This window comes from Oryctolagus cuniculus, chromosome 2, assembly GCF_051225735.1.
Source record: "Oryctolagus cuniculus isolate XC-2025 breed Fujian yellow rabbit chromosome 2, ASM5122573v1, whole genome shotgun sequence".
In the NCBI taxonomy this organism is placed as follows: Eukaryota; Metazoa; Chordata; class Mammalia; order Lagomorpha; family Leporidae; genus Oryctolagus; species Oryctolagus cuniculus.
In genome coordinates, this window is record NC_142868.1 from 68474309 (window position 1) to 68490777 (window position 16469).

At 42.9% G+C, this 16469-nt stretch overlaps 1 protein-coding gene and 1 long non-coding RNA gene across 4 annotated transcripts in view; one reads left to right on the forward strand and one right to left on the reverse strand.

The window, feature by feature from the left end:
- The window catches only part of LOC149127814 (uncharacterized), a 36393-nt gene extending 20621 nt beyond the window's left edge, over positions 1-15772 (reverse strand). For 2 of the 3 annotated variants that reach the window (XR_016229050.1, XR_016229052.1), the window contains exons 1-2: positions 15671-15772; positions 1487-1610 (exon numbers count right to left, since the gene is read on the reverse strand). This is a non-coding gene — a long non-coding RNA (uncharacterized LOC149127814). Of the gene's footprint in view, positions 1-1486; positions 1611-14687; positions 14942-15518; positions 15638-15670 lie in introns of those variants that run through there. The other variant, XR_016229051.1, reaches the window with a different exon arrangement.
- Positions 14914-16469, forward strand: part of LOC149127815 (uncharacterized) — a 90849-nt gene continuing 89293 nt past the window's right edge. Inside the window, exons 1-2 of the mRNA XM_089327011.1 lie at positions 14914-14971; positions 15061-15795. Coding sequence (XP_089183137.1) covers positions 14914-14971; positions 15061-15795 — 793 coding nt within the window. The remainder of the gene's footprint in view (positions 14972-15060; positions 15796-16469) is intronic.

Below are 16469 nucleotides of genomic sequence, written 5' to 3' on the forward strand. Positions count from 1 at the left end.
AAAGACAGAGTTACAGAGAAGCGGAGGCAGAGAGAGAGTGAGGTCTTCCATCCACTGGTTCACTCCCTAGATGGCCGAAATGGCCAGAGCTGCGCCCATCTGAATCTAAGAGCTGGGAGCTTCCTCCAGGCCTCCCATGCGAGTGCAAGGGCCCAAGGACTTGGGCCATTCTCTACTGCCTTCCCAGGCCATAGCCAAGAGTTTATAGGAAGTGGAGCAGTCAGGACACAAACCGGCACCCATATGGGATGCCAGCACTGCAGGCAGCGGCTTTACCAGCTGCGCCACAGCACCGGCCCCTCTCAACTCCATTTTCTATAAACTTTTAAAGTACTTTAATACATCCACCATCCTCTAGACAGTCATCTGATCATGAAGAGCCTGCTCAAAACACTTTAGTAATTTTCCATTTCTCTGAGGACATAGATCAAAATCCCTGGGTAAAAACTCTGTTGTCTTGGTTCCCACTTTTCCCAATTCTCTTCACCCCTTGTTTAAATTTTTAGACATATTAATTAAGATACCATGCTGCTTCTTTCCCTGTGCTTTGTATAAAATTCTTCTATTTCTTTTCTCTATAGGACTAATTCCTAACTTACCTTTAGGTCCTACTTCACTTACTACCTTCCTTAGGAAGCTCTCCTGATATTTCTGCCTAGCACAGATCTTCCTATCTCATACATTCATGGTCACATTTACCTCTTCTCCACTAAGTGTATCACTTCAATGAGGTTATACTAATTTGGATAATCATTTAATTAATAATGTATTGTACATGTGAGAATGAAAATGTCTATTTTTGTACTCTTAGGACTAACATAATATCCAGTTAGCATTAAGAATTTGTTAAGTACAAGTAAAATTTTGGTAGCTTTTGAAATTCAAAATAACTTATAAAGAATTTATGCATTTGAGGGTATTTAACAAGGAAGGGGACTTTGTGTGAATTTGCCTTTTGCTGCCATTATTGGTCAAAATGTGATCCTCATGAAATTGGGAAGACTCAGGGGTGCCCTACAGGTTAACTAGGGGCAGACAAGGTGGGTGGTTAAAAGACAGGAACAATACCCACCCCAACCCCCGAATCTGTGCTACACTCTCACCAGAACAGTTTTGATTTTTCCTGTGTTATAATTAGAAGTCCATGGAATGTTTTGCTTGAATAAGTGTGCCCTCCTCCTTCTCCCCTTCAGAAAGATTCGAAAGCTACTGAATGAGCTAAATATCAGTGTATGGATTAGAAAACTGAAGCTGATTTTAGAGAAGCAGAATGACCCAAAGCTGCAGAGGACTAACGTAAATCTGTGTCAGATGGGAAAATGAAAAACCCTCAAATACAGCAACATCCCCTGCCTTCTTCTCCTGTCTCATTCTTGCTGTTTCCTTTTGCCTGCTATAACTCTCACAATATTTGCTACATTTTCAAGAAATGGACTTCCCAGGATAACTATGAATATTTCATTGTCTGACTTTGGAAAAGACTCACCTGGCAAGTATGTTTTCTAGGCAATTTTCATTCTTCATTTGCCGGATGGAAAGAAATTGAAAAGATTTTTCAATGGTGGAACTCTCCCAAAATAACTGATGGGCTGTAATTCATTTTTTTATTTCTGAAATGATTGGAAAATATTTAATATATATTTAATATTTAATATAATATTAAATTATAATATTAAATATTCATATTTAATATATAAAATAGTTCAATTTTATATAAGCAATTTATCTATGCCAAGAAATCCTATAAGCTGAAAATGAAGTGGAAGCAAAATATATTATTATCCTTACTTTGCAAACACCAGAGGGCAGTAAATACTGTAGAAAAAGTCACAAATGTTTCAAATATTATGTAAATAGATTATACTACAAGTAGTAAAGAAAAGTTAAAATAGGGCCAGCACCTGCAGTGCTGGCATCCCATATGGGGGCCAGTTCGTGTCCCACCTGCTCCTATTCAATCCAGCTCTCTGCTATAGTCTGGGAAAGCAGTAGAAGATGGCACAAGTCCTTGGGCCCCTGCAGCCATGAGGAGACCCTAAAGAAGCTCCTGGCTCCTGGCTTAAGATTGGCCCAGCTCTGGTTTGCCATTTGGGGAGTGAACCAGTGGATGGAAGACCTCTCTCCCTCCCTCTCTCTCTGCCTCTGCCTCTCTGTAACTCTGAAGTTCAAATAAATAAATAAATCTTTAAAAAAAAGAAAGAAAAGTTAAAATAATAAAGTATGTATGAACTTGAAAGAGTCTCTGTCTAAATAGAATATATAAGGTTCTTCAGGATAAGAGAATACATATTCATTGTAATCTACAGTAACATGTTGCCATGAAGGGAATGTGACGGAAATCAGCCAAAAAAAATTCTTTGCTCAGGAATCTTAAAATGATCTGATATCTGTACTATACTAAATCATATGGGTATGTACCATCACCTCACATTCCCCCACTTCCCTCCTTTCATGTCTAGTTCCTCTATCCTTATCTCTTTATTCTGCTTCCATCTTTAGTTTTAGATCTATATCTCTGGACATATATATAATATATATCATTCAAAACAGTGAGGAAAAATTCTTTTTAAAAGATTTTTTAAAAATTATTTGACAGGTAAATTACAAACAGTGAGAGGGAGAGACAGAGAGAAAGGTCTTCCTTCCATTGGTTCATTCCCCAAATGGCCACAATGGCCGGAGCTGTACCAATCCGAAGCCAGAAGCCAGGAGCCAGGAGCTTCTTCCTGGTCTCCCACGCAGGTGCAGGGGCCCCAGCACCTGGGCCATCCTCCACTGCCTTCACAGGCCACAGCAGAGAGCTGGATTGAAAGAGGAACAACTGGGACTAGAACCGGCGCCTATATGGGATGCCGGTGCCGCAGTTGGAGGATTAACCTAGTGCGCCACGGCTCTGGCCACAAGGAAAAATTCCTAATATTGCAATAGAAAAGTGAGAACACCACCAAAACATACTTTCACAGAAGTAACATAATTATCAATGACAAAAATTACACAGACACATGCATACATAATATTTAAACTTTCACGAAAAATGTGCAATGAAAAAATTATGTATAGAGATTTAAAAAATGTATGCATCAAAATAAACTTACTTATCTATTCCACTTTTCTGTGAACTTTTTGAAGTATCCTGTATATTTGGATAAAAAATGTTCAGTTTATAATAGTAATCAAACAATGCACTAAAGGACCAAAACAAAATTATAGTATTCACCATTGTCAAATATATAGCAAAACAGGCACTCTAACCTATTACAAGCAATAGTATTAAACTGTTACAAGATCCTTCAGGGGCTGGCACTGTTGTGTATCGGGAAAAGCCATCCACACGGATGCTGGTTCAAGACCTGGCTGCTCCACTTCCAATCCAGCTCTCTACTATGGCCTGGGAAGCAGAAAGACCTCTCTCTCTGCCTCTCCTTCTCTCTCTGTGTAACTCTGACTTTCAAGTAAATAAATAAATCTCTTAAAAATAAAAGATCCTTCAGAAAATAATGTGAATTTTCTATTCTGCCCAATTTATTCATTCATTTGTTTATTAGTAGTGTAGGCACAAGGTTTCTTCTTATAGGCAATGGCTTGTGATCCATTGGTAGCATTATTTATTTTGATATTTTACTTCCTGAGTTGGACATGAGGAGTCCCTTCAGGCTAGCCTGAATGTACTTTTGAATATTACTATTATTATCATTATTCTACTATAAGTATTTCTTTACTTTGTAGAACCACAAAATGTCCCTGGATCATTTAATACTTTTTCTTTTACTGGAAAACCTTGGAGAATTCCAATCCAATTCTACCAGTTCTTTTATTTCTAACCTTGCTATATTTAATGTTTCATCTTCCTTCTCCAAAAGTGAAAATCCTGGCTTCAGGCATATTCACTGTCTTTCCTCATTTACTCAATCAGGCAATCCACAGGAATTATTTTCAGAATTGCTACATACCTACTACTGAGAGATGTACTCCTACCAAGCAGAGTAAAGTTCAGTTTATAGATCTCCTTGTCTTTAGAATAAAGATGTATGTCCAAGTACAATGCTTAAAAGTTCATTGGTTTAAAAATAATTTTAAAAAGTTGCTTGGTTAGTGCTTTTATCTCCTTATGTATGGTTATGTTACTTGAAAAGGTTTTTTGTGTGTGTGCTTGTGAACATAATATTTTTTTTGAATTTAACTACTGGAAAAACTTGATTTTTAGGTCTTTATGTACTGATACTTATTAATGCATTATAATTTAATTACAAATTAGAAAAACTTCCATTTAGAATCAGTATCATTAAAATGTCTATACTACCTAAAACAATCTAGATATATTCGATGCAATCCCCATCAACAATACTAATGACATTTTTACAGAATTAGAAAAAACAACCCAAAATTCATATGGAATCACAAACAACCCAGAGTAACCAAGATGATCATGAGCAAGAAAAATCAAACTTGGAGTTATCAAAATACCTGACTTCAAAGCTTACTACCAAGCTCTAATAATTAAAATGGCATGGTACTAGCATAAAAACTGACATAGATCCATGGAACAGAACACAGAGCCCAGAAATTAATCCACATACATGCAGCCAACTGAATTTGGACAAAAGTGCTCAGACCATAAAATGGAGTAAGGGTAATCTCTTCAACAAATGGTGCTGGGAAAACCAGGTGTTTGTACACATACACACATATGTATAGAAGAATGGAAGTAGATACTACCTGTCACCGTATACAAAAATTAACTCAACATGGATCAAAGACTTAAATTTAAGACCTAAGACTATGATGCTGCTGGAAGAAACTGTAGGGGAAACACTCCACGACATTGGTGTAGGGGATGAGTTCTTGGACAAGACTCCCAATGAACAGGTGACAAATGCAAAACGGAACAAATGGAGTTTTATCAAACTCACAAGCTTCTGTACAGCAAAGGAAATGATCAATACCATGAAGAAATATGCAACAGAATAGGAAAAATATTTGCAAGCTACCTATCCAACGAAGAATTACTATCCAGAATATATCAGTAACTTAAAAAACTCAATAAAAACCAACAAATCCAGGTAAGAAATGAACAAAGGACCTCAATAGACAGTTCTCAAAAGAAGAAATACAAATGGCCAACAAATATATGAGTAAATGCTCAACATCACTAGCCGTCAGGAAAATGCAAATCAAAACCACAATGAGATATCACTTCACCATCTCAGAATGGCTAAAATCCAAAAGACAGAGAGTAACAAATACTGAAAAGAATGTGGAGAAAGGGAAATATTTATACACTGTTCATGGGAATGGAATTAGTAAGCCATTATGAAAACAGTATGGGGATTTCTTAAAAAACTAGAAATTGACTTGCCATATGATCCAGCAATCCCACTACTGGATATATACTCAAAAGACATGAAAATGTTGTATCAAAGTGAAATCTATACCACCATGTTTATAGCAGCACTGTTTAAATAGCCCAAATTTTGGCCAGCGCCGCGGCTCAATAGGCTAATCCTCTGCCTGTGGCACCAGCACCCAGGGATCTAGTCCCGGTTGGGGCGAAGGATTCTGTCCCGGTTGCCCCTCTTCCAGGCCAGCTCTCTGCTGTGGCCAGGGAGTGCAGTGGAGGATGGCCCAAGTGCTTGATCCCTGTACCTGCATGGGAGACCAGGAGGAAGCACCTGGCTCCTGGCTTCAGATCGGTGCAGCACGCCAGCCACAGCAGCCATTTTTGGGGTGAACCAACGGAAAAGGATGACCTTTCTCTCTGTCTCTCTGTCTCTGTCTAACTCTGCCTATCAAAAAAAAAATAGCCCAAATTTAGAGTAAACCAAGATGTCCACAATCAGATAAAAAAAATAAAGATATGGGGCCAACACTGTGGCTCAGGTGGTTAATGCCCTGGCCTGAAGCGCCGGCATCCCATATGGGCACTGGTTTGAGTCCCGGCTGCTCCACTTCCAATCCAGCTTTCTGCTATGGCCTGGAAAGCAGTAGAAGATTGCCCAAGTCCTTGAGCCCCTGCCCCGGCATGGGAGACCTGAAAGAAGCTCCTGGTTCCTGGCTTTAGATTGGTGCACTTCTAGCTGTTGCAGCCAATTGGGGAGTCAACCATCGGATGGAAGACCTCCTTCTCTCTCTCTCACTGCCTCTCCTCTCTCTGTGTAACTCTGTCTTTCAAATAAATACATAAGTCTTAAAAAAAAAATGAAAGAAAGAAAGAAAAAGAAAGGCCAGCTGGCACCCCGGGTTCTAGTCCCAGTTGGGGCGAAGGATTCTGTCCCAGTTGCCACTCTCCAGCCCAGCTCTCTGCTGTGGCCCGGGAGTGCAGTGGAGGATGGCCCAAGTGCTTGGGCTCTGCATCCACATGGGAGACCAGGAGGAAGCACCTGGCTCCTGGCTTCGGATCGGCGCAGCGGCCATTTGGTGGGTGAACCAACAGAAGGAAGATCTTTCTCTCTGTCTCTCTGTTTAACTCTGCCTGTCAAAAAAAAAAAAAAAAAAGAATGCCATACTATTATAGTTTAATGATATGTGATTACTTTTAAATTTACTATATAAGGGTGATATATTCATGTTTCCATTAAAATTTGTATTTATAGCTGTTGGCTAAATTCCCACTAAACTATGGTTGTTTTCCTTTTTACTTGTTAAATTTCTTATCTAGTGAAACCTTTTTGCTGTAATATAATTTTAACATGTGCTATATCAAAAACTATAAAAAGATAGAAAGAAGGAAAGGAAAGAAAGAAAAAAGGAAAGAGAGAGAGAAAAGAAAGGGAGAGAGAGGGGAAATGGAAGAGATGGTGGGAGGGAAACAAGGGGAGGGAGGGAGGAAAGGAAAATGGGAATACCATTATATTCTTAGAATTGTAGCTACGAACTCTATTGAATCTGTTAAAAACTAAAACCTCCATTTATTTAGTTTCATAATGTTTACTTTTTTTCTAGAAAGAAGAGTACCAGGTAGCCCTAAGTGGAAAATAAATATCCATGAGTTTACACGATATAAATGATTGCATAAATGAACTGAGGATAAGAGGCAAATTTTCCATGTAAAAAAAGTCCAAATAATTTATGTAGTTACTTTGTCTTTGATGAGTTGCAGCATAAACCTCCAATTCCTTAAGTGTGCACTACGTCTTGTGTCTTCCTTCCAAAAATACAGAATGAAGAGGAGGTTAAAAGAGTGTACAGTTAAGAAATCTACAAAATACTACCTTAGCTCAGTGATCAAAGTCAACAGCAATGGTAATTTCTCCTGTCGAGGGTAATGACTCTAAATAAACCGCCCTAGTCTGCTTAAATAAATCACCCTAATCTAACCATGACAGAGCCATCAATCATACCTCGATTGAATGACATTGCACAAAATACATGAAAAGTATTCCTCACAATGGCTGAAGTCATTAAAAACTAGAGAAAGTCTGAGGAACTGTCACAGTGTACAAAACAATTGCAGGTAATATGGTATCCTGGATGGGATATTAGAACACAATAAGATATTGGGTGAAAAGTAAGGAATTCCAAATAAGTATAAACTTTACTTAAGGATAACATACCAATTTTGGTTCATTCATTGTTTAATTAGTTTAAGATATGTTAATAAGAGGGGAAACTGGCTGTGGGACATCAGAGGAACTCTCCTTGCTATCCCTGACATTTTCATTAATAAAGCTGAAACTGTTATAAAGCAAAAATTTTATTTTAGAATTCAATGTAAAGTAATTCGAAGATGTAAGACATATGATGAGAAAAACTTGGATCATATGTTCCACCTCTTTTACATAAATACCTATTTTTTAAATGTTTTAGCAACTTCTTATGCTTTTCTCTCTCTATTTCTCCCTCTTTTCCCTCCCTTTTCCTTTTTTTTTAAACTTTTATTTAATGAATATAAATTTCCAAAGTACAGCTTATGGATTACAATGGCTTGCCCCCCATAACGTCCTTCCCACCCGCAACCCTCCCCTTTCCCACTCCCTCTCCCCTTCCATTCACATCAAGATTCATTTTCGTTTATCTTTATATACAGAAGATAAGTTTAGCATACATTAAGTAAAGATTTCAACAGTTTGCTCCCACACAGAAACATAAAGTGAAAAATACTGTTTGAGTACTAGTTATAGCATTAAATCTCAATGTACAGCACACTAAGGACAGAGATCCTACATGAGGAGTAAGTGCACCGTGACTCCTGTTGTTGACTTAACAAATTGACACTCTTGTTTATGGCCTCAGTAATCACCCTAGGCTCTTGCCATGAGCTGCCAAGGCTATGGAAGCCCCCTGAGTTCACTGACTATGATAATTTTTGACAAAACCATGGTCAAAGTGGAAGTTCTCTCCTCCCTTCAGAGAAAGGTACATCCTTCTTTGATGACCTGTTCTTTCCACTGGGATCTCACTCGCGGAGATCTTTCATTTAGTTTTTTTTTTCTTTTTTTTTTCCCCCAGAGTGTCTTGGCTTTCCATGCCTGAAATACTCTCATGGGCTTTTCAGCCAGATCCGTATGCCTTAAGGGCGGAAGCCAGACAGCTACTTTTTTTTTTTTTTTTTTTTGACAGGCAGAGTGGACAGTGAGAGAGAGAGAGACAGAGAGAAAGGTCTTCCTTTGCCATTGGTTCACCCTCCAATGGCCGCCGGGGCCAGCGCGCTGCCGTCGGCACACCGCGCTGATCCGATGGCAGGAGCCAGGTACTTATCCTGGTCTCCCATGGGGTGCAGGGCCCAAGGACTTGGGCCATCCTCCACTGTACTCCCTGGCCACAGCAGAGAGCTGGCCTGGAAGAGAGGCAACCAGGACAGAATCCGGTGCCCCAACCGGGACTAGAACCCGGTGTGCTGGCACCGCAAGGTGGAGGATTAGCCTAGTGAGCCGCAGCGCTGGCCAAGACAGCTACATCTTATAAACTTCTCATCAACTAAAATCCTACCAAGACTTGCAGAAGTGAAATAGGCACTGGAAATAGTAACAAATCATACCAAAGTTGGAGTACCAGTTTGAACTCTGATGATTCATCAGCTCAGTAGGATTGACCTTGGGAGAGGAGCTGTCTCTGAAAACCTTACACTTGCTCTATATCACAATCCTTTACTTTTTTTCTACTTTTGCCTATGCAATTAGTCTGTTACCCATGTCACTGTATGTACATAATATTCACCCCTCTTGACAAGAGCTCTCTGTATCTAAATTGTTATACATGGATCTTCTGCTTTTCCTTGGTCTTTTGCTTCTCTGATTGTCATTACTAAGAGATGCTGAGACAGTGGAAGAGATGGAGAGAGTAGATGCAATGTAGTTGTGTTTACTGCCCACAACCTCCTTGGACTGTGTGAGAGATGCTGGAGAAGGGAGTCATTAGAACCACCGCATGGGGGCCAGCACTGTGGTATATATGGTAAAGCCACCACCTGTGGTGCCAACATATCATATGGGTGTGTAGACCTAACTGTTCAAATTCCCATCCAGCTCTCTGCTATGGCCTGGGAAAGCAGTGGAAGATGATCCATGATCCAAGTGCTTGGGCCCCAGCACCCATGTGGGAGACTGGTAAGAAGCTCTTGGCTCCTGCATTGCAGCCATTTTGGGAGTGAACCAGAGGATGAAAGACTTTTCTTTCTTGGCGATGGCACAGTGGTGTAGCAAGCAAAGCTGCCACCTGCAGTATCAGCATCCCTTATGGGCACCGGTTTGAGTCCCAGCTATTCCACTTCCATTCCAGCTCTCTGCTATGGCCTGGGGAAGCAGTAGAAGGTGGCTCAAGTCTTTGAGCCCTTGCACTCCCGTGGGAGACCTGGAAGAAGCTGCTGGCTCCTGGCTTCTAGGTTTGGAGACTGAACATCAAGACTGGGTTGCTCCATTAGCTTAACTTCTAGTGAGGGCTTCATTGTAATGGCATCATGGTGAGAACATGGATGAGCGGGATCAAAGCCAGAGAATGAAGAGTAGGTCAAGCTCTCTTATAACTCCCTCTTAAGGGGGCTGAGATAACTACATGAATCCCTTCTGAAGGAAACACCCCAGTGATCTAATCACCTTCCACTAGGCCCCATCTTGAAAGGTTCCACCACCTCCGCATCACCACACTGAGGACCAAGCCTCTAGGAGAACAAACCATATTCAAACCACAGAATTTTCTTTTACTCAATAATAAGTCACTGAGATTCTGACTGTTATTTGTCAGAGAAGTAAATATTCCATGATTAAGGTCATGACTAATCTGTGTATGTCTTTTTCTTTTCTTCTTCTTCTTCTTTTTTTTTTTTTTGTTGTGCTTGCTTACAAATACCTAGCATAAGGGAGAAAGGGAACTAAAAAAAGATGTGATTAACAAGCTCCTCCTTAAAATATCAGATTACAAACCACATCTGGCTCAGTTATAAACAGGGGAGTCAAAGGTGGTCTGGATGCTTTATATCTTTGGTGAAAACCATCTACTCCCTGAGTGGAACTCCCAAAAGAAGATGTAATTAGAAGGATTAAACCAGAGATATAACCATGGAGGCAATAATTTCACTCTTTGTACTACAGGTTGAAATTACATAGAAATTAGGCACTTTGAAAATAGGCTATATTCTTAAACATATTTTATAAAAGGTCTGACAAATTTTTGTGGACTTACATTTTATACTTGCACTAACTTAAAGCTATGTTGTTTCAATTAGGTTGGTTTTCTATTTAACCCAAGTTTTAAGGACTTTCATGGAATTTTAGAAAAGTTTTATGGTTTAAGGAAATATGAATTGTCCAACTGCATATTTGAACCCAAGCATTGAATTATCTTGCAATTGCAGCCTATCATTACTTAGAAGCTTTTATTTCATTGTTACAGCACTGAAAGTCACCTGAATATAGCTTCATGGAGAATGTTAACTAATGTGTGAGTCCATTTGGTCTTAAAAGCTACTTCCATTGCTCAGTCAAAATTTGTGTTGATTTTTAAAAAATCTTTATTTATTTGAAAGGCAATGCTACCTAGACAGGGTTAGAGAGAGAGACAGAGAGAGAGACAGAGAGAGAGAGGGAGATATCTTGCATCTGCTGATTCACTCCCCAAATGCCTGCAATGGCCAGGGCAGGACCAGGCTAAAGCCAAGAGACAGGAGCTTCATCTGGATTTCCCACATTGGTAGAAGGGCCCCAAGGATTTGGGCCATCTTCCACTGATTTTCCAGGTGCATTAGCAGGGAGTTGGATGGGAAGTGGAACAGTCAGGACTTGAACTGGTGCTCTTATGGGATGCTAGAATTGCAGGAGTTGGCTTAGCCCACTCTGCCACAATGCCAGTCCCTGTATGGACATATTTATTCATCAGGTAGTTGCTTTTAAAGTTCAGAAATCTTTGGGTCTGCCCCATAAATTACTAGAAGTATTATAGCCTACTAAAAATAAATCCTTTCATAAAAATTACAGGAATTAATATACACTTAACAATAAAGAGCTCCATTTTCTCTAAAACTCTACCACTTTAACTATAGAAAGCTTCAACAAAAATTAAATGCAATGAAAACAGCATCCTGTGGTTTAATATTTGGACAAATAAAAACATGTCACTACATTTAATCCACCAAAAACTCGAGGTAGGAATTATATCCTCTATTATATATATATAAGGAAACTGAGACTGAGAGAAGTTCATAGACTCAGAAAATATCACACAGTTAAAATGTGAGAGAGCTATGGTATGAACTATGGTCTATCAGGGTCAGAACTGTCTTGCAGAGGGTTAAGCTGCTGTCTATAGTGCTGGCATCTCATATGGGCTGCTCTACTTCTGATCCAGCTCCCTGCAAATGTGCTTGGGAGGGCAGGGGAGGATGGCCCAAAGGTTTGGGCCCCTGCACCCAAGTAGGAGACCCAGAAGAAGTGCCTGGCTCCTGGCTTTGGATTGGCCCAGCTCTGGCTGTTGCTGCCACTTGGCAGCAGATGGAGGACCTCTCTCTCTCTCTGCCTCTGCTTTTGCCTCTCTGTAACTCTGCCTTTCAAATAAATAAATTTAAATTGCATTTAAACGATATATTTGAGAGTTACAGAGAGAGAGAGACAGACAGAGAGAGATCTTCCATCTGCTGATTCCTTCCACAAATGGCTTCAATGGCCATGGCTAAGGCAGGCCGAAGCTTGGGGCCTGGAACTCCCTCTGAGTCTTCCACATGGATGACAGGGACCCAATTTCTCAGGCCATCTTATGATGCTTTCTCAGGCACATTAACTGGGAGTTAGATTGGAAGTGGAGCAGCCAGAATTTGAATTAGTGTTCATATGGGATACCAGGGTTGCAGGTGATGCCTTAACTCACTGTGCCATGATGCTGGTCCCCAATGCACATGCTTATTTGAATTTTACAACAACTTGAGGAGATGGCTGGAACAAGTCAGATATGTAATATTCACAGAGAAGGGATCTGGGGTCAAAGAAGCCAAGTTACCTATCTATGGTTATTGTGCTGCCTACCTTATTAGGCAACAGACACAAGAATAGAATGCAGGTTTTCTGACTCCTAGTACAAAGCCCATACATTAGCATATACTGTTTCAGAATGTGGGCTACAGTGATGTTGAAAATATCTGGGATAAGTGACAAGTTTACAGGTAAAACAGATGAATGAAAATGACAAGTAGTCACAAAGAAAGAATCTTATCCTAGTGGTTAAAGTTTTGATGATATGTAGAGAAACTGAGAAAGGAAACTGATCCAGACCACAGACAGGAGGTGCCATATTTTTTAAATTCCAGGAGAGAAAGTATTAACTAGAAAGATGCCTTTTCTGGCTTCCAGAATTTAGCTCATAAACTAAAGCTCTTCACAGTGAGTTAAGTATACTGATTATATCAGGCTGCTATAATTAAAAAAAAAACACATGCAGATGTTGTTCAGTGCATATATTTCACTACCATACAGCTCAGACTTTTCCCCACATGTTATATTGTGACAGCCCTAAATGGTCTTTCCTATAACAAATTCATATCTTTACATAGAGAGTCAGCAAGCAAGTATTTGAAGCTGCAGTCCACAGTTTATTTTCTAAAATATTGCCGTTTTTATCTTTATGACTGTGTGTAATCACTGAAGTATTTTTGCATGCTATGCTTAGTATAAGACACAAAGATAAGTCTTTGTCTTTGACAAAAGGTAAGTCAAAAAAGTGCTATCAGGGGCCTGCATCATGGCACAGCGGCTTAACATCCTGGCCTGAAGTGCTGGCATCCCACATGGGCACCGGTTCTAGTCCTGGCTGCTCCACTTCTGATCCAGCTCTCTGTTGTGGCCTGGGAAAGCAGTAGAAGATGGCCCAAGTCCTAGGGCCCCTGCACCCACGTGGGAGACCCAGAAGAAGCTCCTGGCTCTGGATCGGCACAGTTCCGGCCATTGCAGCCATCTGTGGCGTGAACCAGCAGATGGAAGACCTCTCTCTCTGTCTCTACCTCTTTCTGTAACTCTGTCTTTCAAATAAATAAAACAAATCTTTAAAAAAGAAAGTCCTATCAGGTGCTTGTAATAATTCAAATGAAGGCTAAATAGTTTGGAAGGCTAAAAATAAAAAATGACTTTGGGGCCCCAAAATAGTATTTGACTCTGTTCAATTTAATGAAACGACAGGATTTCGTTATTCAGAACACAATTCTGGATATGTATGGTTGACGATTCTGTGCAAAGAGGCAGGGAGTAACAATGAAGGAAATGGACAGATCCTAAAATTATGAACGGAACGCAGCATGAACTACTTCATGATACAAACACAGAAAATATTCCTCAAGAAGCAAAAAGTGGTGGAAAAGATACAGACTTCTATCCAAAGAACACAACTGGTTTTCCACTTTGTTAAAGTGTAGAAGAAGCAGATAAAATATAAGCCCCTCAGCGTCAAAATATTCCATTGAATTTTGAACAAAATCAACACGTAATGTCTTCCTTTTAAGGTAGCTAGGTAGACATTTGCTTTTGTGTGTAAGAAGGGTTGAAAAAAATGAGAATTTTTTTAAAAAAATAATTTTTGTTTGATGGATTGAGGAACCAGCCTTGAATCCACTTATAGTAATTATATGGACTCTATTGTGCATTAACTTAAATATAGTTACACCTGTAAAAAACAATTCCAAACTACATCGAGTAAGAAACTGCTTATAGTCTCCAACCTCTTGGCCAGAATTGATATATTCCTGATATTTAAGTTAGAGATATCACGGTATAGAAACAAAAAAAGTGATTTCCAGTTCCTCAGTTAACCATGACCATACAGAAGACACTTCTCGCTAAACCTGTCTCCTCATCTATAAAAGCTGATTCAGTATACCAAGTAAATAGAATAGAAAAGAAACAAGTAGGAGCAGGGCGATGAGGAAAGGTGATGGTCTCTGGGCACCTCACTTCAGCCACTCCCTGCTCAGCACTCTCAAGGCTGTGGGCTCAGACCGCTACCTCACCTACTTCAGGAGTCGGACCGCGCACCCTGTCCAGGTTGGAGTTGTGGAGACCCAAAGCAGCACGGGCTCCTTTAGGAGCTGCGGAAAGCGTTAACACTCCCTATGCCAAGCCTTTGTAGCGTGCTCCTCACACCATCCTCCAGGAGGTGAGTGCTGCTGTCACTGCACGACCTGGAAACTGCAGCTGATGGGAACTTGCCCAACACGCTCCAACTTTAAAGCTGGCAGAGGCTGACTTGGAAATCGGGGCACAGGTGTGACCTTTCCTCACCTGTAGAAGAGAGCTTGTCCTTTGTCAAGGAAGCCGGTAGCGCCCAGGGGCCCGAGGGCGGGGAGGGGTTGTCGGAACCTCGGAGACCCCGGCGGCCACGAGCCCGCCTCAAAGGGGGAGGGGGCGCTTTAAGGGCGGGGAACTTTTTCCTCCCCCGACAAAAAGTAACTCCCGAAGCGGGAGGGGTTCTCTCCGAGGGGCACTCGCGGTGAGCTGGAGCCTAGCGATGGGAAAGGACCCAGCCAGCCGGGTTTCTGAGGAGGAGGAAGAGGAGGGTTCAGAGGGTAGGGGGGCGGAAGCCCCAGTGAACACCGAGTCCTGGCCCAGGGTCGACCTGGAGGAATGGGAGTGGCGGAGCCTGTTGAGAACTGAGGTGGCCGGTCAGGGGAGCCGGAGGCGGTGGGTCCCGCGGGGGCCGCCCCGGAGGAGCGACGGGAGGCGGGCCTCGGGGTGGCTCCGGAGGCGGCGGAGCCGGAGTCGGCGAGCTCCGACGGCCCCAGCGGAGAGGAGGCGGCGGGCGTAGAGCCCGGGTCGCCGAGGGGCGGGGAGACGGCGGTCCGCGAGGGTGGGGCGCCGGCGGCCCAGGAGGACTGGAGGCGGGCAGAGGGGCGGAGAGAGAGGGAAGGAGCGCTCGGGAAAGGCCCGCAACGGGAGGTCAGTAGTGGAAAGAGCCCGGGCCGGCGCAGCCAGGGGGAGAAGCAGGGCAAGCTCCGGGACGGGTACTGGGAGGCCTACTGGGAAAGGGGCAGGGAGCGCTACCGGCAGAAGAAATCGAAGCGCAGGCCCAAGGGCGCGGGGCAGGTGCAGGGGGGCAAGGTCGAGTGGAAGTACCAGCTGGAGACGAAGTCCAACTGGCTGCAGAGCACGGGATTCGTGGAGTCTGTGGAGGAGGACAAGTCCTCGCCCTGCAGGGAGAGTCCCGACATCTTCAAGGTCCGGGTGTCGGACGCGCAGTTCCGGCAGCCGGCAATCAGATTCAGTACCTGCGCCACGCCTTCTCGTCGCCTGTCGCAGCGGCCGGTTGGGAGCTGCCTCTCCGGCCTCAGCGTCATGAACGAGCTAGCGAAGATGGGTGACCCGAACCTCCTGGGGATGGTGCAGGAGGAAGGTAAGGAGCCCGCCGGCGGGAGGGCGGGGCTGCGCGCGTGGACTCCGCCGTCCCCAGCGCTGAGCCCCGGGGGACGTTGGTGGACCTGCGGCCAGCGCCGGGGACGTTCGCGGCGTGGCGTCCCCGCGCGAGACGGGGAACCGCAGCGTAGACCGCCTCTGACTTGAATGTGCCTGGGATGGGTTTAGCTCCCACGATTTGCTTTGCCGCTCCCACGCGCCTAGTACCTGCGTTCTGTGACTCCCTCGAGTCGGGGACACCCTCCTTGCTCCCTTGTGTGCTGCAGGACAGCTGAGTACTTAGGAGAGGCCAGGCTAGCGCGCTGGGCACGTGTGCTGTGGTGCTCGGCCCCTGAACACCACCCCAAAGCAGAAAGGGTCTCCCAAAGGGAGCCGCGCGGTAAAGATCAGGACCGCGATCCCACGTGCCACGGAACTGGCCCTCACTCCTTTAGCCTCTCTGCGGATTACTGATAGTGCTTTCAGATGCTTGTTAATCATGCGAGGGCTGACTTTAAGATCTATCAGTTTAAGATGCTCATGCACTTGGAAACGGTGCTGCTTTTACAGGTCAGCTTTAACTGGACCTGTAGTGGCGTTGAAAGACATTTGTCTGTTGCTTGCTGAAGACTTTGCTCAGATCTGTGTTCTGTGGTATCTCGTTTCGTAGACACA